Below are 27,371 nucleotides of genomic sequence, written 5' to 3'. Positions count from 1 at the left end.
CTCTCAAGAGCTTCACACTTATATACACAGACCACAGAGGTAATTATTCAGGTTCTCATATATTTTTGCCTCTGATGGTGGAGAATTCTTGGCAAACAACCACTGGAATCATGAAAACCTTAGTGATTTACTGCCTTTAAAGCATCATTTCATTCAATTGACAGTCTGTGCGAGATGAGTTGGGACAGACTAAAACTGCTGTTGCTGACCTAATGAACAAAATTGAGGCTCAGCAGAGGGTCAAGAGAAAGAATGCTTCTAAGCCTTGGGTGACCTGTGACCAGCTGACAATGGCCTGGGTTATTGATGATGCCAAGGAGAAGAAATTGAAGTCTGAATGCTCAGGAGAAAATGGTATCTTACTGAGTTATGGAAGTATATTTCTTTGGTATTGGTTGCATGTCACTGTGTGAGTTGTTTAGCTTAGTGTGCTTGTGTATGTTAGGAAGTTATTGCATATGAACAGTATGCAAGATTATGAATAGTTTTTCTCCTTTTAACAGATCTAAAGTTGATGGGTTTTCTTGCACAGAAAATGGAGCCAATGGTCACTGCAACAAGAACCTGCTATGCTACAGTGGAAACAACAGTAAGGGCAGACATTGCAGTGTGCATGCATGCATGCACACACACACACACACACACACACACACACACACACACACACACACACACACACACACGCCTGGTAGCTCAGTGGTTAGAGCGCTGGCTTCACAAGCCAGAGGACCAGGGTTCGATTCCCTGGCCGGGTGGAGATATTTGGGTGTGTCTCCTTCCACGTGTAGCCCCTGTTCACCTAGCAGTGAGTAGGTACGGGATGTGAATCGAGGAGTTGTGACCTTGTTGTCCCGATGTGTGGTGTGTGCCTGGTCTCAGGCCTATCCGAAGATCGGAAATAATGAGCTCTGAGCTCGTTCCATAGGGTAACGTCTGGCTGTCCAGTCAGAGACTGCAGCAGATCAAACAGTGAAACACACACACACACACACACACACACACACACCGCCATATTCTGAAACATTTCTGCACCGTACCTCCATTACATTCACTGGTTTTAGTTGAAGTTACACAGGTTTTTTTTTTAAGGGTGTTTTTATTGTGTTAGTGCCAGATTAACAAGATGTCTACATTAACAGGAGAAACACTTGAGAACACAGCTTGTCATCTTTGTGGCCTTAGAAAGTAAGTGTGATGAGAGCAATGCATTACTGAATGTGGGCCTTTTAACTTTCTATGCTACAAAGGTTTATATTACTGTCTTATTTTCTCTTCTTGTATTATTATTTCTATACTAGCTTGTTCTCAAACACTCTCCTTTTCTTTTCACATCTTTTATTTGCTTATTATTCTCTATCTGTAATATTCATATCCATTAACTTCAGTTTCATATATTTTTTCCTCCATCTTCCCTTTTCTTTCCTGCAATTTATTTCCATGTGGTTTCTTTTATTTTCCTATTTTTTTCTGTCTTCATCACTGTATCTTTGCTTTCTCTGTAATATTTCACCATCTCTTCCTGCCCTCATCATTGTATCTTTGCATACTCTTCTTCCTCGCACAGCATGGATTGACAAGTGGCCAGATGGTAGTGGATAATGATAACCTGCTAGGCAAGCAACCCAATGTGATCCTTTTGGAAGATATTAATGACGACATCTACGTGAAGTACCTCTCGATGGCATTTGGAGCAGATGTCTGATGCTTCATGGTTACATCCAGGTAAAATGTTCGAATGTAGAGAGTAGAGGGTGATGTCTTGTACTTATGCAAGGGACTGTGTGGTGTGTGAGTGGTTGAGATGTGAGATTGGGAGAATTAGTAACGAGAATAGGTGTTTGGGAAGTAGACAGTAGTCTTCAGTTTGTTATGCTATAGGGCACCAGCAAAATCCTATTCACTGAGTTTCATTTTGGAAGGTATATTAAATTGTAGCTTGCCTCTTGATGTATCTGTAGTTGAACTGTACATGCAGCCTTCCTAATGCTTATGAATCTTTTAGTCAGATTGAACCTTGGGTAATTTTGTTGATAACTAAAACAACAATATTCAAAGTAAACATTTATGAAATTATTTCCTTAATATATATTGAACACAAATACAATGTTAATACTCTTCCATAACTTCCAATAGAATAAAAAAGCCCACAGATGTTCATCTTTGGCAAAAAACTTAGGAAACAATACTTTTGAACTTTTCTCTTACAGTCCAGTTTTCACAAATAGATTATTGGTGGCTCATATAAACCAATGGACAGCAATACAAGTTCATGATGATATAAAAAAGTGTGTGTGTGTGTGTGTGCTCGCATGTGTGTGCGCGCATGTGCGTGCGCACGCATTTTACACTTGTTATGCCAACTCAGATTTAGGCAGGAAGTCCTAACACACCACTGCCTTCACTTGGACTCCTTAGTCACAGTGGCACCCAGGCAATCCCAACACCACTTCCTCTGTGACATGAATCTATCGGTACACTGGCAAGAAAACAATAACTGTGTATGACTAGAAAAAAACAGTTCTTGCTGAATATTAAGATACAACGTGGTACAAAATCAGTGTGTGTGATGACTACAGGTGAGAGGGTTGGGGGCCTCTGTACAGGTATTTACAATGAATACACCTACAGTGAGGTATAAGGAATGCTGGTTATAGTTATCTTTCAAGCAATTATATATATTAAACTAATGAACATCATTCTCTATGATATATAATATTTATATGCAATAATGTCTCTGTCAAGTGATAATAATACCCTCCTCAGCAATACATTCTGCCAATGGAAAAATCTTTACAAGTATTATATAGTATTTGTGATCTACCATCAATGCATTATTACACAGAAATCTACACATTATACATAAATGGTCACTGAGGAATGAGTGACACAGAGCAATGCAAGGCCAGTCCAGGAAGTGCGGCTGTGACTTGCTCTGAAGCTGATGCTCCTGTACATTGTGCTCAGAACATACTGGGAAAAAAGGTAACAGAAAACAAAATTCTCATGAACACCTTAATTACAAAATAACATGAACGCCGTGTGATAATTTTAACTGTAACCGATGAAATATTTAACTATAATAACCGAGACAAAATTGTATCAAACTATTGCAAACACATAACAGTGCAAGTCATAAACAAAGCGTAGCAAATAGAAAGTGTACACCCTCTTTGTAATAATAACAACAACACGCTACTGGCTTGCGAGGAGCTCTCCACAAACCAAGGGCACTTAAAACCACACTAATACACTCAAGAATACATCCATCTTTACAAGGTATCTTCCCTACAGAATTATAGTAAACAATTATGGGATGGATTTCTGTCACTTGACTGGACGTGTCGTGGTTTAAGCAATGTAATGATGACCAGCCACTAAGAGACCTGAAGGCTTGAGGCAGAGACTGTGTGTGTGTGTGTAGACTGTGTGTGTGTGTGTGTGTGTGTGTGTGTGTGTGTGTGTGTGTGTGTGTGTGTGTGTGTGTGTGTGTGTGTGTGTGTGTGTGTATTTACCTAGTTGTAGTTTTACAGGGCCTGGGCTTTATGCTCGTGTGGTCCCGTCTCCATATCTACACTTATCCAATTTTTCTTTAAAACTATGTACACTCTTTGCTGATACCACTTCCTCACTCAAACTGTTCCAAGTCTCAACACATCTTTGCGGGAAACTAAATTTTTTAACATCTCTCAGACATCGTCCCTTCCTTAGTTTCTTACTATGCGATCTTGTGCTGTGTGTGTGTGTGTGTGTGTGTACCTTGTAGTTTACAGGAGGGGAGTAATCTCATAGTATCCCATGTGTATATTCATTATCCAGTTTCTCTTGGCATTCACTGTTTCCTCATTAAGCGTGTTCCATTTGTTCACAATTATACAAGGAAAACTATACTTATTAATATCTCTTCCACAATTTTCTTTCTTTAATTTCATGCTATGTCCCCTTGTATTCCATGCATCTAAAGTTAAAAAAAAAAAAAAAAAAAGTGTATGTGTGTGTGTGTGTCATGCAAAGCCCACAGCAGCTGGAGTGTTATGGTTCAGTCAATGGGAGACGTGAAGGATTGAGACAGAGACTAAAGGGGTGTGTATGTCTGTGTGTCAGTCAAGCTAAGCCAGTTTAGGCCTGAGTGTGTTACATGTGGAATGTAAAAAACAGGAATCAAGTACTTAGTTGTAAAATGGCTTTGTGTGTGGTGGTGGGTGGAGAGTAACCTTTGCTACGAGATAACAGGCACCAGCTAGTTGTTACAGGATTACTTATATATTTCTCTTCTCTCTTATAGATACAGACTAAGAGGGGGAATGCCCACCTGGTACAACACTTGAGGGCAAATGATGATACCAAAACAATAATCCAGGAATACTGAACGTGGCATTAGCAAAATGCATCAATTGAGAAAGAAAGATTTGGAAGACTGCATATCCTTCTCAGTAAATCAGATAAAAGGTTTGGGTACATACTAGTGACCTTCCTGTTAAACCTAAATGAAGGAAGAACCTGACCTGAGGATATGGTAAAGAAACAAAGGCAGCATAACACAATGACTTAACTGCCAATTGAGAGAGGAAAGGATGTCCTCACTCCTTGCTATGTCCACCAGGGAGTGCTGCTCTATCAAGGTCATATATTGGTGTTACCAAAAGCTCACCACTCAGTCCTTCCCTTCCTTGTCGGAGTGCACGGACCAGCCATACACCACGCGGTCGAATCCTGCTGTGAAGAGGTTGCAGCGTGCTCCCAGTGAGTCGTCTCCCCAGGCCACACTGCACACCATCCGTCGGTGACACTGGGACCAAAATAACATTAAGATTAGAGGTACGCCACTTGGTTTTTAGTCTGTTGGTAAATGTAGGTACAGGCAACCCCCGTTTAACGAAGGTTCACACAACGAAATTTCGCTACAATGAAGGTTTCATTTTACTACCATCTGCTCGTTTAATGAACACCAAACTCGCTTTAACGAAGTTTTATCCAGGTAATTTTTTTCAAAATTTGAAAGCCCCACCATATCACGCAAGTTGACAGGCTTTTGAATACACCAGGAGCTGCTGGTACTAATGCCTGCCTCAGGAAAAATCCTGGGACACCTATAGAATAAAGATCAAGATCAAGATCAAGCCTCTCGTGGACAACACGCTCAACATTCACTCCCCAGTCAAAACATAACAGCATCAGCAGCAGCTTGTCTTCCCTAGCTCAACTTACCACCAAAATGCCCTGCAATTGGCCTAGTGTTCGTAAGACCAGGAAGTCTCTTACTCTCCAAGTGAAGCTAGATATTATTCACAGACATGAGAGGCCAGAAAACTATAGCAGTGCTGGCCACTATCTTGACTCCATATTATACTGTCTCTATTTTCAAGTCAGCAGACTCTATTAAGAAGGCTGGTGAGACCGTATCTTCCTTGCAAGCTAAAAGAACCACCTGAACTCGTGACTCTACAATGGATAAAATGGAAAGCCTTGTGGAAATGTGGTACATAAGTTTTGTATGCAGTACAATGATGCGCACTTTGTTTACATTCCACAGGTTGCCGGTTAGTGTCTTTCCCGTTTCATTCTTCCTCCCTTCATAAAGTTAAGATCATCAACATTATAAAGTTATGTACATACATACATTAGTGTACATTATAATGACTTAAACTGTTACTTTCATTAAACCTTTCACCGTACTATGATGCACTCTCGCTTTGCTTACTCTCAATGGAAGTTCAAATCAGGGGTTAAACTTGTTAAAATCGGTTCGCTTAACGAAGTGTTTTTTGGGAACGTAACCCCTTCGTTAAACGGGGGTTGCCTGTACTTAGTTGAGTTATAGTGAAACTGGGGCCAATGGAATGTTAAGAAATGTCACTTGATTTTACTGGTCTAGTGGTTGAATTAGTAACCCTAGAACTAAATTGATATTAAGATTAAGTAAACCACTTTTTTACTGGTCTTTATTGTACTGTAGTTGTTTACAACTTGAGCAAAATGGTGTTAGTTCCCAAATGATAGAAGTAATCTTGGATGGGACATAATTAGTTTGAAAGGTAATATCTCTAATTATGTATATTGTATTCATGATATCAGGCTGCCTTTGCTGAAGTATAATCTGTATTAACTAGATGAGTAGCTCTCCTCTGAAACTTGTTGTTATGAATGCAATACCTGTAAGTTTATTTTATTAACCCCTTCCTGGCAGCAGGGCAGATGAGTGTGCTACTAAATAAAAAACTGTCAATATATATATATATATATATATATATATATATATATATATATATATATATATATATATATATATATATATATATATACTCTACCGACTTTCATCCATACGTCTATATATAGTTTCCCAGCTAATGGGTACTCCAAATTGGCATCTATATATAGACTGCCGCAAAACTGAACAAACAATTGAATCTATATATATATAGATTCAAGTATTATTTGTGTTTGATTGGTGATAATATATGTCAATATAGTTGTACAAATGTTTGGAGGACTTGTGACCTGGATATAATTTCCTTCCATTTTTCTTTGTATTTTTCACATACATACTTGTTTTGTACCTATTCATCTTTCAGCAACGTTGCTGGTGTGTGGTACAGTTCTTTCTCCTTGACATGATAGGCTAATAATAATAAGGAAAAAAAAAAGTGGAAAAATGCAAAAATTTCCAGTATTAACTTAAGTGCGTAGGACATCCACCATCAACAAAGCACAAGCGGTGACCAGCCTTGAGAGGCTGTTTGGGTGTTTGAGATGCCAAACAATTATTTATTTTATGAATTCTGTTACTTGTAAGGAATTGTCCATATATAGACCATGCTATAACTTAGTGCAGTAAAATAAGAACAAGAATCTATATATAGATGATCTGACAAAAAGTCCCGTTTTCAAAATGTCTATACATAGATCCTCTGCCGGAAAGGGGTTAATGAGCCTCGCAATATCGCTCTCCACTCTTCTTTCCAGTCTTTCACTTACTGTTGAACATTACATCACATTTATTCTCACATTTCATAGCTCTTATGAAACCATTGGGTATTTGATACATGAGAGTTTGAAATATGTGAATTTGTAACTGACTAAACAAAATGTGCCAAATATTCACAATATGAGAGGAAATTAATTCTCTATTATGCAAGCAGTAGCATTGGTGTGAGTGGTTGGTGAGGTAGGGTGGCTGACTCACACTAAAGCAGTGGTTCTTAACCTTTTTACTACCACGCCCCCTCTAGGAACTACTCTTTCTCTCCACACCCCCCTTGCATCTATAGACAAATTTCACTCCATTTACTAAGCATGAATTACATTAGTGAGATATTTGACACTGCTCTAAGCTACCAAATCTTGAATACATGGTTAGTGAGATATTTGACACTGCTCTAAGCTACCGGATCTTGAATACATGGTTAGTGAGATATTTGACACTGCTCTAAGCTACCAAATCTTGAATACATGGTTAGTGAGATATATGACACTGCTCTAAGCTACCAGATCTTGAATACATGGTTAGTGAGATATTTGACACTGCTTCTTAGCTACCAGATCTTGAATACGTGGTCGAATGCTTGAGAGTGCACAACATAAGTCCCCTTCAACGTTCAGGCGGTTTCTGTACTTGGTTTTGATAACAACGAGCTCTTGTCATAAAGTAACCCATAAATGGAAAAACTTCTACTTTTCACCTGAGGCTCGTGCCCCCCACTGGAAATCATCCACGCCCCCCTAGGGGGGTGCACCCCCCAGGTTAAGAACCACTGTACTAGAGGATGGTGTTGCAAATATTTTCCAGTGCTTTCTTCACACCACACACAGGCAACACAGCCCAAATGTACCTCAGCTTGATTTTTAAATTTCATCACTTGCCATCTTTACAACTAGTCTCCCAGAGTGAATATAATTTACAATTTTTGTTTTGTTTATAATGTCTTCTCATATGTGTTTTACAATTGCTTTAGTGTTTTATTTTTGTGAAATGGTGCCAAAATAAATATTTAGAAGGTTCAAGATGGGCTGTGGCACATAGCCTCTATAATTCATAGGATGATAAGTTCAATATTGTGAGCTTTTGGCAGACTGTAACCCTCGCATGTAATGAGTACCTTGTGTTTAATACTATATATATTTATATATCTATCTATCTATCTATCTATCTATCTATCTATCTATCTATCTATCTATATATATATATATATATATATATATATATATATATATATATATATATATATATATATATATATACACACTTCCATTTTTCTATATAGTCTTCATAATATGTTGTATTTGTATTCCAACAAAGTATTTAACTTGGAAGTAGTAGTACAGGCAACCCCCGTTTAACGAAGGTTCACACAACGAAATTTCGCTACAATGAAGGTTTCATTTTACTACCATCTGCTTGTTTAATGAACACCAAACTTGCTTTAACGAAGTTTTATCCAGGTAATTTTTTTCCAAATTTGAAAGCCTCACCATATCTATCAAGCTGATAGGCTTTTGAATACACCAGGAGCTGCTGGTACTAAGGCCTGCCTCAGGAAAAATCCTGGGACCCCTATAGAATAAAGATCAAGATCAAGCCTCTCGTGGACAACACGCACAACATTCACTCCCCAGTCAAAACATAACAGCGTCAGCAGCAGCTTGTCTTCCCTAGCTCAACTTACCACCAAAATGCCCTGCAATTGGCCTAGTGTTCGTAAGAAGACCAGGAAGTCTCTTACTCTCCAAATGAAGCTAGATATTATTCACAGACACGAGAGAGGGCAGAAAATTATAGCAGTGCTGGCCACTATCTTGACTCCATATTATACTGTCTCTATTTTCAAGTCAGCAGACTCTATTAAGAAGGCTGGTGAGACCGTATCTTCCTTGCAAGCTAAAAGAACCACCTGAACTCGTGACTCTACAATGGATAAAATGGAAAGCCTTGTGAAAATGTGGTACATAAGTTTTGTATGCAGTACAATGATGCGCACTTTGTTTACATTCCACAGGTTGCTGGTTAGTGTCTTTCCCGTTTCACTCTTCCTCCCTTCATAAAGTTAAGACCATCAACATTATAAAGTTACATACATACATGCATTAGTGTACATTATAATGACTTAAATTAAACTACCTAAATGTTTAACTTCATAATTTTTACTTTCATTAAACCTTTTACTGTACTATGATGCACTCTCGCTTTGCTTACTCTCAATGGAAGTTCAAATCGGGTTAAACTTGTTATAATCGGTTCGCTTAACGAAGTTTCGCCTAACGAAGTGATTTTTAGGAACGTAACCCCTTCGTTAAACGGGGGTTGCCTGTATTTTTAACTGTGGTCTTATGCAGAGAACAAAGAAAGCATAAAGTAAAACGTTAGGGCAGTAAACTACTTAGTTCTGTCCTGTATTTCCCCTCACCAACATTTCTCTTCACGATGTGATGTGTGCAGCCAAACACAAGTGACAATAACTTGTGGCCATCCTTGAACAAGCATCACAAGAGATAGATGGTATGTATTGCAGTATTGTTTCATGGGTGGAGTGTTGAGGCAACTTGTAACGAGTGTCTCACCTGTCTGTTGCTTCGTGGAAGGCGGGCCAGCCTGCTGCCAGCCAGGTCATAGAGCCTGACGTGGCGATTGTCATGAGGGATGGCAATCACGTTGGTTGGGGACACTGCCAGTCTGTTGACGGGTGAGTCGAGCCGAATGGTGGCGAGGGGCGAACGCATGTTCTTCACATCCCACACCTGGGGAACAAGAGAACGTAATAAAAAAGAGGGAAGCTGCACGAAGGTAGCAGGCCTACATGTGGAGGTTCCTCTATAAAACAAACCTACCCATTTCCATTTATCATCCATGAATTTGTTTTATCTTTAAAAGCTCCCTTATGACTCGTGGGATATGTTGCCTTGACTAAACATGTCAGCAATGTTACTTCTTGGTATGAAGGTCATCACTGAAATCTAAACTCACTTATGTTTACATGAACATATACACAATGCCTGACAATTCAGTGTTAACATCATTGTCTGTAATTTGGCAGACTGACTACAACAATAATCCTTCTGAGTTTAGGGAATCACACATGAACACATGTATGTGTGTGGTGCCAATATTAATTCTCAAACTAATTCAGTGAAATGTGCAACGAGTTTGTCACCAACCTTAACACTGCGGTCATCCGAGCCAGACACAACCTTGTCCTCGCGGGTGAAGCACACAGATGTCACACTCCTGCAATGGTGATACACTTAGACCTCACACTGATCCTTTAGTCTATCTACATGTATACCAGGCTGGCAATCCCACATTGGATGGCCCAGACAAAGATTCAATCCGGTAAAAGCTGAAGACTACTATAGATATACTCTCTGAGATATGAAAAAGACCAGTAATGAATAGGCTTTGTTTAATTCAAAGCTACACACATTCATATGCACTCTTAATACTATATGTATAATGATCTTGAAGTACATATATACATGGAAACGGTTAAAACCTAATCTGTGTGAATGATAATCTAGAACTACATACAAACATACACTAGTAACACCTACTTTTGTGTGTATGATAATATGGAGCAACACACACACACACACAAATTACTTGAGGGGGAGAGAAATAAGGATGGTAGTTAAAGATATGAAGTCCAAGTGGAGAGCAGTAGACAGCGGAGTGCCACAGGGGTCAGTATTGGCGCCAATACTTTTTCTCATATATATAAACGACATGCCAGAGAGAGTCAACAACTACATAAATCTGTTTGTGGATGATGTGAAACTGTGCAGAGTCATAAAACAAAAGAGGATTGTGAAAACTGCAGGAAGACTTAAAAGAGATCTAGAAATGGAGTAAAAAATGGGAGATGGAATTCAATGTGGACAAAAGCCATGTCATGGAAATGGGAGAGTGAAAGACAACCAGTGGGAATCTATAAGATGGGAGATGGAGTAGAATTAGAAAAAGTTAAAAAGGAAAAGGACTTGGGAGTGACGATGGAAGAAAATAATCAACCGGTAAGCCATATTGATAGAATTTTCAGAGACATATAATTTGCTAAGGAATATTGGATTAACATTTCACTACATGGATGAAGAAATTGATAAGTACTAAAATAAGACCCAGATTGGAATATGCAGGAGTTGTGTGGACCCCCCATAAAAAGAAACACAATGAAATTGGAGAGATTACAAAAAATGGCTACAAGAATGGTTCCAGAATTTAAAGGGATGACATATGAGAGACTAAAAGCTATGGATCTACCAACCCTGGAACAGAGAAGAGAGGGGATCTGATACAAGTTTATAAATTGATTAATGGAATGAATCAAGTGGATAATGAGAAACTAATCCTGAGAGAAGAATATGACATTAGAAGCACAAGATCGCATAGTAAGAAACTGAGGAAAGGAAGATGTCTGAGAGATGTTAAAAAATATAGTTTCCCGCAAAGATGTGTTGAGACTTGGAACAGTTTGAGTGAGGAAGTGGTGTCAGCAACGAGTGTGCATAGTTTTAAAGAAAAATTGGATAAGTGTAGATATGGAGACGGGGCCACATGAGCATAAAGCCCAGGCCCTGTAAAACTACAACTAGGTAAATACACACACACACACACACACACTGTATTTTCCAACATCCTTCACACACTGCCTCAGGATGAGACAGTGTGTGAAGGATGTTGAAAAATACAGTTTTCCACACAGAACGGTGGAAAAATGGAATGCATTGGATAAGGAAATTTTCGCATCACATAGTGTGCATGATTTTAAAGAAAAACTAGATAAATGGAGATATGGAGACAGGACACTATGAGCCCCACTCGAACCCTGTACAATACAACTAGGTAAACACACACACACACACACACACACACACTTAAACCTACTCTGTGTGTCCCTGGAAAACAGAGACGGAGTGGATGGTTTCCCTGAAGTCCCATAGCCTGAATGTGGTATCCTTACTCGCTGTCACCACCAGGCGCTGTGTGGGGTGGGAGCAACAATGGGTCAGCTCCTGGTCGTGTCCAATCAGTTGAGAGAGGAGCTCCCCAGTGTGGGCATCATACAGGTTGGCAGTGCGGTCCCAGGCTGCGGTGATGGCCTGGTCTCCGCCAGGAAGCCAGTCTGCCGCGATGACCACACTGGTGTGTCCCATCAGCTCCCGCAGTGGAGTGCGGAGGGTGGCCGGTCCCCCTGAGCCATCACAGCGCCCACCATCATCCTCATCCTCCCTGTCACTCCCGTCCACTTCGTCCTCGGAGGAGTGGACTCGCTGTGTGTGTGTTATCAGTTATTTGGAGGGAAGGGAGGCCAATGAAGGCTTCAAGCTCTATAACTAATCTGAATTCCTATTATAATAACCTTTAATAAGTAAGAGCTTCCTGTAAATGTGTCAACTCTTGCCATGATGTTGATTTCACTTTAGGTTGCAGATCTTCCTAAAGGTGAATTATTACTTAAGAATCATACAAGTTTGTATATGATTACCATATATTCATAAATCTGAATGAGCTAGAAAATAATTGAATCAATACTGAAAGGGGTAACAGTGTATATAATATGTGCATGTATGCAGTGTGGAATTGCCAACTTGGTATACGGGTACAGAGCTGACTCACAAAATGACGAAACATGTAAAATATCTGCAAGGTACAATCTATTGCCACTAGAGTGAGTCAGTCTCACCAGCTGGTCTGGGGTGATGACCGCCTGCCAGATGTGGGCTGTGTGGTCCCCGCTGGAAGTGAGGATGAGATCTTTCGATGGATGGAACTTGACAGAGTTGACTGAGCCACTGTGGCCTGTGTACTGCAGCAGGTTCTTCCCACCATCAATGCCCCATACACATGCTGTCTGGTCTGTGGTGGAAGGAGACTGGTGGAGCAGCAGTGTGGCAAAGGGTGAGTGGAGAGAGACTGGTGGTGAAGCAGTGGGACATAAAATGAAAGGAATTTCTGTACCAAAAACATGATAAGTAAAAATGAGTATCAATGGAACCTTGTCACTCTATTGTTTGATATTCATGAAATTTAAAGATGAGAGGAAATAAAAGATAATTCATCCACTCCTCAATCTAAAGGAAAGCTTAAGACACTTACAAAAAAAAACTTGTGATACTCAGGAAACAAACTGGCCTTTTTAATGGAGGAATTTTTGAGGGAATTCCAACCTGAATTAACATTTTAAATAATTTTGTTATTGGCCACTAATAGGTAAAAAATATTCCATTCCTCCCAAGTCAGTAAATAAAGGGACAATCAGAAAAGAAACTGGCCTTACTGGATGTAGTTTTTGGGAACAGCATCATGAGCAATTCTTTTTGGTTCATGTTTATTCTTGGCCAGTCTTTATAACACAAGAAGATAAGATAAAGCTACAAATAAGCAGTCTCACCCTAATACAAAGGAGAGAAGAGGAAAAGATAAAAAAAACTGACCAGCGGAGGCGGTGGCGATGACAGGAGTGCCGCCCCTGGACACCGCCACGTCCCACACGCCGTCCCTGTGACCCACGTATTCCTTCACCATCCGGCAGGACACCGAGTCATTCTTGAAGCTAGACACAATCTTGGAGGTCTGGACACGCAGCTTGTTGGCTGCCTTCACCTTCTGGGAGCTTGGACCACCAGCTGCATGAAGGAATGTGAACAGTTGAACATATTACCTGCCACTGTTCTAGTCTCCAGGGTGTTACTACTACAGGATACAGTAATTTACAGGAATTTTTTTTTTTTTTTTGTAGAATGGACACAGGCTTAGGGGGGGAAAGGGGGGAATCACTAATTTGCCAAAGGTGCTGTAAAAGGCATGTTATTAGCAATTACATGACTTATTTGGGTTAGCATCTCAGAATTCTTGTGGGAAGTATCAGTAACACTTCAGAATCATATAGGGCAAACTTGGATTCCTTGTTACACCATTTTTTACGCCACAAAGCATTGCAGCACTTAGCTCTGTACTTCCCTCAAACTACATATCTTTAAGTTGTATCTGGCAGTAGCATAAGGAGCAATGTATTCAGTTTTCACCATTGTGTCTGAGTTGTTTGTCCAAAAGGCTAAAGTGGTGAATGAGAAGGTGATGGGTGTTTTAAAAAAGAAAAGGCGAAGTGGTTCAATTTGAGCATCTTTGAATGTCAGATGCCCATTAGATCATAAAATGACTGAATGATGTGGAAATTTAGAAAAGTTGTCGTGTTTGAAAAGTTAAAGAGTAGCAATTCAGTCTGACGGTTCCTATTGCTTGTCTAAACTTTAAAAACAAATGTGAGATAATGCTGAATGATGAGAAAGCTGAAAAGACAGTACGTATTAGAAAGGAAATAAGGTAAAATAGTTTAATCTGAGGATCCTTATTAGTTAGTTAAAGGACTGAAATAAGGCTGAATGGCAAGAAATGGAGGAGAAATTAATTCAAGGATCTTGATTATACACAAGTCTGGACTGAGCCAAGGCACCAAAACAATGGGGTCATATAACACTGTATGGATTACATATAGCTTATAAGGAAGGAATGAAAGGATGGAAACAAGAAGGCTATTCTGCCATGTCCATTCCTTCGATCACATCTGATGTAAATAAAAGACCACTGCAGCAATACCAACACCTACCTAGCAAGATTAAACATTTCAATCGCACCAGTGTGTATCTCTGAAGACAAATGCACTAACAATCACTCTACATATTATAATGACAAAAGATTATAGTATCATTAACAGTTCATTATGGTTTGCTATTCATATCAGCATAAACACACTGGTGGGCCGTGAAGCCAAGCCTAGCAAGCAATACATCCCACTGGTGTTGCACGGAGCGAGGCCCATGTGTGTGATGCGATCTGTTGCCCAGGGCAGGAAGCCACACTCGTGAAGCATGTCCAGCTGCAGGGAGGGAGAGCTGCCTGCCTCCCCCAACACATGCACCAAGAAATGTAATGAAGTAAGTTGTTTGCTATGCTGTTATCTAGCAGTTTATTGCCCTGAGTGTTAGTGAGGCACAGAACACATTAACACAAAAGATACATGGTTTTTTCATAAGTATAATGGAGTTAGTATAGTTATCAATTTCCTGCCCTATCATTGTTGGTAAAGTATGATGTTTAAGAAAGAAATTTATGCACTTTTTATCACCAGTATAAAAGATTTAGTAAAGTAATGGAGAAAGTTAATTGCTCAGCTATTTTGTTTAGAAAATTTAGTAAAATAAATAACACACAAAACAGACAACTTACACTTTGTCTTAATCCCGCCCTTAGTTGAGGCTCCATCTGTCTCCTCAGTGCCCGTCACTCTCTCCCCGGCCACCGACTCCCTCTCCAACCTCTCCGTGAGGCTGTCCACCTTCTCTTGCACTGTGACAGGTTAGCAGAAGTTAGTCTTTCTTTTTATGTAAGAGGGAAAATCTGGCTAAATGCAATTAAAAACTATTAAACAAAAAGGCCCACTTAGATGCCAGTCCCCAAGCATGTCTGAGATAACTAGCCAAAAAAATATGATAAAATGTCTTGAAACTTTCCTTTTAAATGAGTTCAGATCATAGGAAGATGGAAATAGAGAAGCAGGTAGATAGTTCTAGTATACTAGTGATTCTCAAACTTTTGCACAAGCAACTGCATTTGGAACATTCCAACCTTTCATAATACAGTAATGAGAACAAAAATGTGCAATGATTTATGTGCATTTTATATGTCCTAGCCCTAAAAAAAAAAAAAAAAAAAAAAAAAAAGCATGCAGTAGTTTGGTAATGTGCATTTACAAACTGGGTGGTGGCAGCGTGAAGGGAAAACAAAGGTATACCGAAGTGTCACCCAGTCAATGAACCCTAACCACTTTTCAGGTACTGGAGTTTAGTAAACAAAAGTTTGTAAATGCTTAAAGGACTCATTATATCTGAATTTCACTGCACTGTGGATTTGCTGTGCATGGTGGAGGGACAACAGAAGCTACACTCACATGCTAAGTTGTCAGTGTACAGCACCTCAAACTCCTTCTCTATCTGTAGGAACAAGTCATGAAGTCGCACCCTGAAAAAGAGTGATAGTTAATAAGGGATTCCTGGATATTTAAAGATAGTTAATAAGATTCAGTTAATAAGAGCTCCATGGATATTTCAAGATAGTTAATTAGAGATTAATGGATATTTAACATATGTTCTTCTCTGTATTTATACTAAAGTGATGATGAAAATAACCAGTGCAGTCAAACTGATACTGGTCTTCATGTTTATAATGGACTAAGAATGAAAACAATAACTCAGAAAGTACAAAAAAAAAGCTGGTGTTCAACCACTATTCAACGTGTAAAAGAAAAAAACTCAAAAAAACAAAGATGAACTCAAGACACAAAAAGAATATTATAACTCAAACACACATAAATAAATAAATAAAAATGAGTAAATTTTTTGTTTTATGTAAGGAAGAGGGCCAGCCAAGGGAGAGAGAGAAAAAAAAAAAAAAAAAAAAAAAAAAAAAAAGCCCACTTGAGTGCTTGCTCTCTAAAAATTGTAAAAGCATCAGCCAAAGTTGGGGAGCAAATGCCTCAATACCTCCCTCTTAAAAGAAGACAAGTCGTAGGAATTCAGAAATACAGATGCAGGGAGGGAGTTCCAGAGTTTACCAGTAAAAGGGATGAATGATTGAGAGTACTGGTTAACTCTTGCGTTAAAGAGTTGGACAGAATAGGCATGAGAGGAAGAAGAAAGCCTTGTGCAGCGAGGCTGCAGGAGGAGGGGAGGCATGCAATTAGCAAGATCAATAGAACAGTTAGCATGAATATAGCGATAAAAGATAGAAAGAGATGTAACATTCTGGCGGTGAGAAAGAGGTTGAAGACAGTTAGTCAGAGGAGGGGAGTTGATGAGACGAAGAGCTTTTGATTCCACCCTATCTAGTAAAACTATGTGACTGAAACACCCCCCTTATACAGAGTAAGCAGTAGAAGGGGTGAGAAAAACTGGCTGAGACACCTCAGAACACCTAACTTCATAGAAGCTGTTTTAGCAAGAGATGAGATGTGAAGTTTCCAGTTAAGATCATGAGCAAAAGACAGACCGAGGATATTCATTGTAGAAGAGGGAGACAGTTGAGTGTCATTGAAGAAGAGGGGATAGTTGTCTGGAAGGTTGTATCGAGTTGATAGATGGAGGAATTGAGTTTTTGAGGCATTGAAAACTACTAGATTTTCTCTGCCCCAATCGGAAATCTTAGAAAGATCGGAAGTCAGGCGTTCTGTGGTGTCCCTGCGTGATCTGTTGACTTCCTGAAGGGTTGGTCGTCTCTGAAAGGACGTGGAAAGATGTAGGGTGGTATCATCAGCGTAGGAGTGGATAAGGCAAGAAGTTTGGTTAAGAAGGTCATTAATGAATAATAGAAAGAGAGTGGGTGACAGGACAAAATGCTGAGGAACACCCCTATTAATAGATTTAGGAGAACAGTGGCTGTCTATCACAGCAGCAATAGAGCGGTCAGAAAGGAAACATGAGATAAAGTTGCAGAGAGAAGGATAGAAGTCGTAGGAGGACAGTTTTGAAATCAAAGCTTTGTGCCAGACTCTATCAAAAGCTTTTGATATGTCTAACACTACAGCAAAAGTTTCATCGAAATCTCTAAAAGAGGATGACCAAGACTCAGTAAGGAAAGCCAGAAGATTGTGAAGTGACAGATGTTTGAGAATCTTCCTATTCAGGATAGATTAAAAAACTTTAGACAAGCAAGAGATTAAAGCTATAGGACGGTAGTTTGAGGGGTTAGAAAGGTAACCCTTTTTAGGAACAGGCTGAATGTAGACAAACTTCCAGCAGGAAGGAAAGGTAGAAGTCGATAGACAAAGTTGGAAGAGTTTGGCCAGGCAAGGTGCAAACACGAAAGCACAGTTTTTGAGAACAATAGGAGGGACCCCATCAGGACCATAAGCCTTCCGAGGGTTTAGGCCAGCAAGGGCATGGAAAACATCATTACGAAGAATTTTAATTGTAGACTTGAAATAGTCAGAAGGAGGAGGAGAGGGATGGACAAGCCCAGAATTATCCAAGGTGGAGTTGTGAGCAAAGGTTTGAGATAAGAGTTCAGCTTTAGAGACAGAAGAGATGGCAGTGGTGCCATTGGGATGGAATAAAGGAGGGAAAGATGAAGAAGTGAAGTTATTTGAGATGTTTTTGGCTAGATGCCAGAAGTCTCGAGGGGAGTTTGAGTTTGAAAGATTTTGACATTTTCTACTTATGAAGGAGTGTTTGGCAAGTTGAAGAACAGACTTGGCATGATTTCAGGCAGAGATATAAAGTGCATGAGATTCAGGAGATGGAAGAGTCAAGTACCGTTTGTGGGCAACCTCTCTATCATGTATAGCACAAGAACAGGCTGAGTTAAACCAAGGTTTAGAAGATTTAGGTTGAGATAAAGAATGAGTAATGTACACCTCCATGCCAGACACTATCACCTCTGGTATGCGTTCAGCACAAAGAGATGGGTCTCTGACACGGAAGCAGTAATCATTCTAGGGAAAGTCAGCATAATACCTCCTCAGGTCCTCCTAGCTGGCAGAGGCACCTTCGCTTTGGGGGATCCCGTGGAGGGATTGGAGAAATAGGACAAGATATAGAAATGGGATTATGATCAGAGGAGCCCAACGGAGATGAAAGGGTAACAGCATCAGCAGAAAGATTAGAGGTGAGGAAGAGATCAAGAATGTTGGGCGTGTCTCCAAGACAGTCAGGAATACGAGTAGGGTGTTGCACCAGTTGCTCTAGGTCATGGAGGATAGCAAAGTTTAAGGCTAGTTCACCAGGATGGTCAGTGAAGGGAGAGGAAAGCCAAAGCTGGTGGTGAACATTGAAATCATCAAGAATGGAAATCTCAGTGAAAGGGTACAGGGACAGAATGTGCTCCACTTTGGAAGTTAAATAGTCGAAGAATTTACTATAGTCAGAAGAGTTAGGTGAGAGATAAAAATCATGGATGAATTTAGTTTGAGAGTGACTGTTAAGTTGAAGCCAGATGGTGGAAATCTCAGAAGACTTAAGAGCGTGGGCACGAGAGCAAGTTAAGTCATTGCGTACATAGACCCAACATCCAGCTTTGGAATGAAAATGAGAATAGAGAAAGTAGGAGGGAACAGAGAAGGGGCTACTGTCAGTTGCCTCAGACAGCTGTGTTTCAGTGAGGAAAAGAAGATGAGGTTTAGTAGAGGAGAGGTGGTGTTCTACAGATTGAAAATTAGATCTAAGACTGCGAATGTTACAGAAGTTAATGTAAAAAAAATTGAGGGAGATGTCAAGGTATTTGGGGTCGTTAACAAGAGAGGCGTCCGACCTGGGGACATTTTTGGTCCCCTCCCCAGAAGGGGACTCCGAGGCATTATAACGAGTTCCTATTTTTCTTTTAGGTTTTGATTTTCAAGTGAAGGGTGTATGTGTGGTAAGTGCATGTAGTTTTGTGTGAAGAAGGAGAGTTGTCTTTAGAGGGTAGGCTCTGACTGCCCCCTTGAGTTGTGAGACACAAAGGGAAACGTTTAGCGAGATCACAACTAGCTTTAATAGAAGGTTCACAGCACCCCCTGAATTAGTGCTATAAGGTCTCACTTGGAGTAAGTTAATGTTTCAGTTGGTGTCTACTACCTTCTCCTTAATATATAATGATAATAACAATGAGAGATGAACAGATAGAAAAATAATAAAAAAAATCAACTGCAAAACAAAAAAAGGCAAAAAAAAACCTTGAAAGACAATAAAAGACTATCACAACACAAACACACACACACACACACACACACACACACACACACATTTATGGAGGACTGAAAGGAAAACTACTTGAGATGGAGGGAGATGAGAACGGTAATAAGGGATGCAAAGTCGGACTGGTTGGTGGTGGAGAGTGGAGTCCCACAAGGCTCAGCGCTGGCACCAATACTTTTCCTTGTATATATTAATGACATGCCAGAGAGAGGGAGTAAACAGTTATATTAATTTGTTTGCAGATGATGCGAAGTTGTGTAGGTGTGTGAAGAGTGAAGAAGATTGTGAAATTTTACAGGCAGATCTGGATAAGATTTGGGAGTGGAGCAAGAGGTGGCAAATGGAATTTAATCTGAGCAAAAGTCATGTGATGGAGATGGGGAAGAGTGGAAGACGGCCAAGAGGGTCATATAAGATGGGTGAAGAAGTAGTGTTGAAAAAGGTGGAAAAGGAAAAGGATTTGGGAGTGATAATACAAGACCATGGGCAGTTTGAGGCTCATATTGATAAGATGTTTGGAGAAATGTATAATTTGATAAAAAAATATTGGATTAGCCTTCCATTATATGGATAAAGATATGATGAAGAAATTAATTAGTACGGTAATTAGACCAAGATTGGAATATGCTGGAGTGGTTTGGTCCCCTTATAAAAAAAGCATATAAGGAAGTTGGAGAGATTGCAGAGAATGGCAACAAAAATGGTTCTGGAATTGGCAGAAATGACCTATGAGGAGAGATTAAAAGAAATGAATTTGCTTACCTTGGAACAAAGAAGAGAAAGAGGAGATTTAATACAGGTTTATAAACTGTTGAATGGACTGGATGAAGTGGATAATGAGCAAATGATGTTGAGAGAGGAAAACTTAAATAGAACTACGAGATCGCATAGTAAAAAGATAGCCAAGGGAATATGCTTGAAGGATGTGAAGAAATATAGTTTCCCACAAAGATGTGTGGAGGTGTGGAATGGTTTGAGTGAGGAGGTGGTGTCAGCGAGGAGTGTGCATAGTTTTAAAGGAAAGTTGGATGTGTGTAGATATGGAGACAGGGCCACACGAGTATGATACCCAGGCCCTGTAAAATTACAACTAGGTGAATACACACACACACACACACACACACACACACACACACACTGATATGGAGACGGGGCCACATGAGTGTAAAGCCCAGGCCCTGTAAAACTACAACTAGGTAAAACACACATACAGGACAGGACAATCATGTGTGTCAAACTTATTAAATTTCTACTCAAGAGTAATAAAAGGACTGGAGAGCAGAGATCGATGGGAGGACACAGTATACCTGGACATAAAAAGGGTTTTGATAGTCCTTCACGGCAGACTACTTTGGAAGTTAGAGAGCATAGGAGGACTAAGAGGAACTTTGTTAGATTGGATAAGGGTTTACTTTAAGGACAGAAAGATGAGAACCATGATCAGAGATACATACTCATCTTGGAGTAAAGTAACAAGTGGAGTGCCACAAGGGTCAGTGTTAGCCCCCATTATGTTCCAGATATATGTAAATGACATACAAAATGGGGTAGACAGTTATATTAATTTGTTTGCTGATGATGCAAAATTACTAAGAGTAATCAGAACCCGAGGGAACTGTTTGCTGCTGCAGGAAGATATAAACAAAATCTACGAGTGGAGTAAGAAGTGGAAATTAGAATTCAATGGCAAAAAATGTCATGTAATAGAATTGAGAAAGAGTAAGAGAAGACTGGTAAGGAACTATCTAATGAGAGAGGAACAAATAATGAAGACTAAAGAGGAAAAAGACCTGGGAGGGATTACACAGGAAAATCTGAATCCTGAAAAACACATAAGTAGGATATTTGGATTAGCATATAAAATGTTGACTAATATTATAGTGGAATTTCAATTCATAGACAAAGATATGATGAAAACAATTATTACGAGCATGATAAGTCCAAAGCTGGAATATGCAGCAGTGGTGTGGTCACCAAGCTCTACAAATGATATAAGAAGATTAGAACAGATCGAGAAGATAGTTACAAAGGTGGTGCTGGAACTAAAGGACCTAACTTATGAGGAACGGCTGAAGGAAATGGGACTGCCAACCTTACAAAATAAAACGAGGAGACCTAATAACAATGTATAACATAGTAAATGGCGTTGAAAAAAAAGACAAGGAAGATCTGGTGCTGGTGACAGAAGCTAGATTAGGATGAGGTAGTGTCTGAAGGATATTGGAAAATAGTTCTCTACATAGAACGATGGAAAAGTGGAATGCACTGAGTGATTAAGTTGTTACAGCACATAATGTGGATAACTTTAAGGAAAAATTTGATAAATGGAGACGGGACACCATGAGCCCCACTTGAACCCTGTACAATACAACACACACACACACACACACACACAAAGAATGAATAAACAAAAACAAAAAATCACAAGAAACAATCTCTCCCACACAGCAATAGGTGGTGGCAGAGTAGTGACTATCAAGGGCAGCACCACCACCAATACCTGAGGTGTGATGGCAGCACATCATGGTCCTGGTCCCGGTAGTACTGCAGCTCGGCGTCTGTGTGGCTGCGGACCCGAGGAACGCCCCCGGATCTTTTCTTCCCACCAGACTTGCTGCCCACACCATCCTGAGGCATCACGGTGGGTCACACGCCCTGCTGCGAGGGGAAAACCGTCAATATGTGGTGTTTGTAGGGATCAGGTATAGAAATGAGTTGAATGTTGCATTTCTTGCTATCTTCTATTGCTATTTTCATATTAAATGCTCTTCTGATCTTGCTAACTGCATGTCTCCTCTCCTCCTGCAGCCTTACTACACAAGATTTTCTTCCTCCTCTCACCCCTACTCAGTCCAACACTCTAATGCAGGGTTTCTCAACCAGGGTTCCCTGTAACCCTAGGGTTCTGCAAGAACAAATTAGATAAGCTAATACACTTTTTACTTTGATTTAATTTCAAATACGTAATATAACTAAACACGCACAATAAATTATTGGTTATTGTAATATTATAATATATTATTTTTCCTTAAACCAGTTGTTAAAAAATCTATATTATGATATTTGTCACGTGAAATACGATGAAAATAAAATGAGAAATATATGGTATATATATAATTTTGTTTTTGAGCAGGGGTTCCTTGAGACATGTAATTTATTTCTAAGGGTTATGCATGGGTAAAAAGGTTGAGAAATGCTGCTCTAATGCAAGAGTTAATCAGTACTCTCAATCATTCATACCTTTCTCCGGAAAACTCTTAAACTCCTTGCCTGCTTCTGTATTTCCAATTTCCTATGGGCTGAATTAATTCAAGAGGGAGATTTCAAGACATTTATCTCTTTCTTTTGGCTAACTCTCACAGATCTACAAGGGGACTAGCAACTAAGTAGGCTTTTTTTCCGTTTTATGTTACCTTTGACAGACTTTTTTCTTATAAATAATATATATATATATATATATATATATATATATATATATATATATATATATATATATATATATATATATATATATATAAATAATGTGATGGGGTGGTTTGTTAACTTTGTGGTGTTTGTAAGGATTCTTTTTACTTATTTTTTTAAGTAAGAAAAATCTGGCAAGGGCAACAAAAATTATTAAACAAAAAGACCTACTTAGATGCCAGTTCCCAAGTAAATTAAAAAGTTAGCCAATAGATAAACATCTTGAAACCTCCCTCTTGAATGAATTTAGGCTATTGGAATTTAGGTTATAGGAAGATGGAAACACAGAAACAGATTAGTTCAGAATTAGAAAAAAAGGTTGGTTTGTTGCATTTGTGGTGTTTATAAGAATCAAATATGATAAGAGATTAGGTGATGTTTGCCTGCATTGATTGGGTGAAACTTTTTTTCCATTTATCTCTTGTGGTATTTTTAAGGATTAGATATAGAGATTAGTTCATGATTCTGTTTACCTGCTCTGACTGGGTTAAAGGCTGTTTGCTTGCTACGTGTGGTTTATAAGGACTAGATAGGATAGAGATTGGTTAAGAATTATGCTTATCTCTTACAATTGGGTGAAAGGTTGCTGGAAATGGAGGAGAAAGATACCCTCAGGATTATTTCTAGCTATTAGTTCACAATCATACTTGTTTGGCAAGAATTTTCAGTAACATTATGAGCACCCTTAAAAACTATATGTAGATAAATAATTAGATGAAAGACTGTAAGTGGCAGTTAATTAGGTCAGGTTCAATTTGAGAGAGAGAGAGAGAGAGAGAGAGAGAGAGAGAGAGAGAGAGAGAGAGAGAGAGAGAGAGAGAGAGAGAGAGAGAGAGAGAGAAACATTGTCAGAATGTTTTTTTTCTTCTTTTTACTTGATAGAAATATAAAGATAAGAAAATAAACAAGGCAAAACAAGTAAATAAAATATATAAATATAAAAACCCATATCTTCTGTCAGAATAACATATTTTTATAACTTGTTAAAAAGACTTTTGTCAGAATGTTACACTTTCTAATCTCAACAATAATGTCACAAATAAACTTTACAGATTATCAACCTGACTGAATTGATACCCAAACACAACTAGGCTCCTTATCATTTATCTGTTTATTTTTTAGAGTCATTTTAACCACAAAACCAAAACTTGTAATGCATCTTGTTACCCTGTGGTGATATAAGAGTCACGTCGGATTACTGTTTGCTTGTTTGTGGCCTTGTTACTGCAGCACACACACACACACACACACACACACACACACACACACACACACACACACACACACACACACACACACACACACACACACACACACACACACACAGGTTCATAAATGGTAAACTTAAAAAGAGAGAGTCCATTGAAAGATTAAAAGGAGAGCAAGGGATAGTAGATGACCCTAAGAATATAGCAGAATTGCTAAATAATAGGTTTCAGCAAGTATTTACTAAAGAAACAATGTTTGTAAAGCCTCAGAATGTACAAGGAAATGTGCACATGGATGACATTAAGATACCTAAAAGGAGTTATATAAAATGTTGGAGGAACTTAAAGATGATAAAGCGATGGGACCAGATGAAGTTTCAGGAAAATTATTGAAGGAGTGTAGAGAAGAATTGATTGATCCATTATATGATATTATAAGGTGCTCATTAGAAACAGGGAAGTACCGGTGGAGTGGAAAAGAGCTGAAGTGGTGCCCATTTATAAGGGAGGCAGTAAGGAAGAGCCTCTTAACTATAGACCTGTGTCTCTAACAAGTGTGGTCGGTAAGATTTGTGAGAGGGTGATAAAGAAATATTGGATACGGTTCCTGGAGGATCATAAATTATTATTGGATCATCAATTTGGCTTTAGGAAAGGGAGGTCATGTGTAACAAATCTACTGAGCTTTTATTCAAGAGTGGTTGACAAAATACAAGAGAGAGAGGGATGGATGGACTGTGTATATTTGGATTTAAAGAAAGCTTTTGACAAGGTACCTCACATGAGACTGCTATGGAAATTAGAGATTTATGGAGGACTGAAAGGAAAAGTGTTAAAGTGGATGGAAAACTACTTGAGATGGAGGGAGATGAGAACGGTAATAAGGGATGCAAAGTCGGACTGGTTGGTGGTGGAGAGTGGAGTCCCACAAGGCTCAGTGCTGGCACCAATACTTTTCCTTGTATATATTAATGACATGCCAGAGGGAGTAAACAGTTATATTAATTTGTTTGCGGATGATGCGAAGTTGTGTAGGTGTGTGAAGCATGAAGAAGATTGTGAAATTTTACAGGCAGATCTGGATAAGAATTGGGAGTGGAGCAAGAGGTGGGAAATGGAATTTAATCTGAGCAAAAGTCATGTGATGGAGATGGGGAAGAGTGGAAGATGGCCAAGAGGGTCATATAAGATGGGTGAAGAAGTAGTGTTGAAAAAGGTGGAAAAGGAAAAGGATTTGGGAGTGATAATACAAGACCATGGGCAGTTTGAGGCTCATATTGATAAGATGTTTGGAGAAACATATAATTTGATAAGAAATATTGGATTAGCCTTCCATTATATGGATAAAGATATGATGAAGAAATTAATTAGTACGGTAATTAGACCAAGATTGGAATATGCTGGAGTGGTTTGGTCCCCTTATAAAAAGAAGCATATAAGGAAGTTGGAGAGATTGCAGAGAATGGCAACAAAAATGGTTCTGGAATTGGCAGAAATGACCTATGAGGAGAGATTAAAAGAAATGAATTTGCTTACCTTGGAACAAAGAAGAGAAAGAGGAGATTTAATACAGGTTTATAAACTGTTGAAAGGACTGGATGAAGTGGATAATGAGCAAATGATGTTGAGAGAGGAAAACTTAAATAGAACTACGAGATCGCATAGTAAAAAGATAGCCAAGGGAATATGCTTGAAGGATGTGAAGAAATATAGTTTCCCACAAAGATGTGTGGAGGTGTGGAATGGTTTGAGTGAGGAGGTGGTGTCAGCGAGGAGTGTGCATAGTTTTAAAGGAAAGTTGGATGTGTGTAGATATGGAGACGGGGCCACACAGTATGATACCCAGGCCCTGTAAAATTACAACTAGGTGAATACAACTAGGTGAATACACACACACACACACACACACACACATATATATATATATATATATATATATATATATATATATATATATATATATATATATATATATATATATATATATATATATATATATATATATATATATATATATATATATATATATATATATATATATATATATATATATATATATATATATATATATATATATATATATATATATATATATTGTGTGTGTGTGTGTGTGTGTGTGTGTGTGTGTGTGTGTGTGCTGCAGTAACAAGGCCACAAACAAGCAAACAGTATTCCGAAATTACTCTTATATCACCACAAGGTAACAAGATGCATTACAAGTTTTGGTTTTGTGGTTATAATGACTAAAAATATATTGATTTACATGTGTTGTAATATTATATTATGTGTTTGTGAAAATTTCAGGTATTTTTATAGTTAATACGTGGCAACCCTAATCTTGCACCATTATAAACAAAATCAGCCGTGTGTGTAGCCCGTGACTGTTATCATGGTGACTACACACACACACACACACACACATCAATCTCAGTGGTATGAGCAGGTGAGATAACCACATACACACACCATCATCACCTGTACCCACGCTCATTGACCCCTTCAGTACCAGATATTAATTCACGTAAATTCTACGTACTATTTGGCAATTCTATACAGCTTCAGAAACCTATATGGGAATTAAAATAGTGAAGGGTATGGCCATCAATCATCTGTCCTCTATAGACCCTTCCAAATGTCAGTAAAATCGTCTAATCATACACACTGTAAAAAAAAAAAAAAAAAGCGTCCCAGTAATGAACGAGCTAACCCATTACCACAGCTAATACCAATAACCTAAAAAAAAAGACAATTCCACCATTAACAACCCAAATAACAACAACAGTAACCCACAGATGGCTTTTACTCCACCCACGCCCACGTTGCCACTCACCTCCCACGCCCACGGTACAAGTAACGACCCTGGACGAGCCAATAATGACCAAAATACTCAATTCTTCTAACTGGGGAGCTCTTGTTTACACTCAACACCTGATTACTCCTGAACTTCCACCATCTTGACCTCTCCAGTCACTCCCAGCCAATCAGAAC

General features: G+C 39.0%; 2 protein-coding genes across 7 annotated transcripts in view; one reads left to right on the top strand and one right to left on the bottom strand.

Annotated features, from left to right (window-relative positions):
* LOC123508597 (pyrimidine-specific ribonucleoside hydrolase RihA-like) overlaps nucleotides 1-4,883 on the top strand; it is a 19,139-nt gene extending 14,256 nt beyond the window's left edge. For 4 of the 5 annotated variants that reach the window (XM_045262380.1, XM_045262377.1, XM_045262381.1 and 1 more), the window contains 4 exons: nucleotides 165-354; nucleotides 486-589; nucleotides 1,565-1,722; nucleotides 4,283-4,883. In XM_045262380.1, the coding sequence (XP_045118315.1) occupies nucleotides 165-354; nucleotides 486-589; nucleotides 1,565-1,702 (432 nt within the window). In that variant the 3' untranslated portion in view covers nucleotides 1,703-1,722; nucleotides 4,283-4,883. The remainder of the gene's footprint in view (nucleotides 1-164; nucleotides 355-485; nucleotides 590-1,564; nucleotides 1,723-4,282) is intronic. The other variant, XM_045262379.1, reaches the window with a different exon arrangement.
* Nucleotides 4,652-27,371, bottom strand: LOC123508596 (WD repeat-containing protein 37-like). Of its 2 annotated transcripts, none has more exons than XM_045262373.1 (10): nucleotides 27,214-27,371; nucleotides 22,211-22,368; nucleotides 15,933-16,003; nucleotides 15,212-15,331; nucleotides 13,420-13,611; nucleotides 12,669-12,841; nucleotides 11,870-12,255; nucleotides 10,147-10,216; nucleotides 9,553-9,729; nucleotides 4,652-4,786 (listed from the first exon to the last, which is right to left on the bottom strand). In XM_045262373.1, the coding sequence occupies exons 2-10, from the start codon at nucleotides 22,345-22,347 to the stop codon at nucleotides 4,652-4,654; spliced, it is 1,461 nt and encodes a 486-aa protein (XP_045118308.1). In that variant the 5' UTR covers nucleotides 22,348-22,368; nucleotides 27,214-27,371. The 2 variants fall into 2 exon arrangements, with proteins under 2 accessions (XP_045118308.1, XP_045118309.1); XM_045262374.1 differs by lacking the exon at nucleotides 27,214-27,371 and adding an exon at nucleotides 22,552-22,574.

Source organism: Portunus trituberculatus, chromosome 25 (assembly GCF_017591435.1).
Source record: "Portunus trituberculatus isolate SZX2019 chromosome 25, ASM1759143v1, whole genome shotgun sequence".
Classification (NCBI taxonomy): Eukaryota; Metazoa; Arthropoda; class Malacostraca; order Decapoda; family Portunidae; genus Portunus; species Portunus trituberculatus.
This window is presented reverse-complemented; position numbering and strand designations above follow the sequence as displayed.

Bases quoted from the DNA above. Each gene is read 5' to 3' on its own strand.
- LOC123508596 (XM_045262373.1), bottom strand. From the start codon at position 22,347: ATGCCTCAGGATGGTGTGGGCAGCAAGTCTGGTGGGAAGAAAAGATCC. The intron at 16,004-22,210 runs GTATTGGTGGTG...ACTCTTTTTCAG, and splicing joins GTGCTGCCATCACACCTCAG to GGTGCGACTTCATGACTTGT. The intron at 10,217-11,869 runs GTAGGTTTAAGT...TCACCATTGCAG, and splicing joins GTTTTCCAGGGACACACAGA to GAGTGTGACATCTGTGTGCT.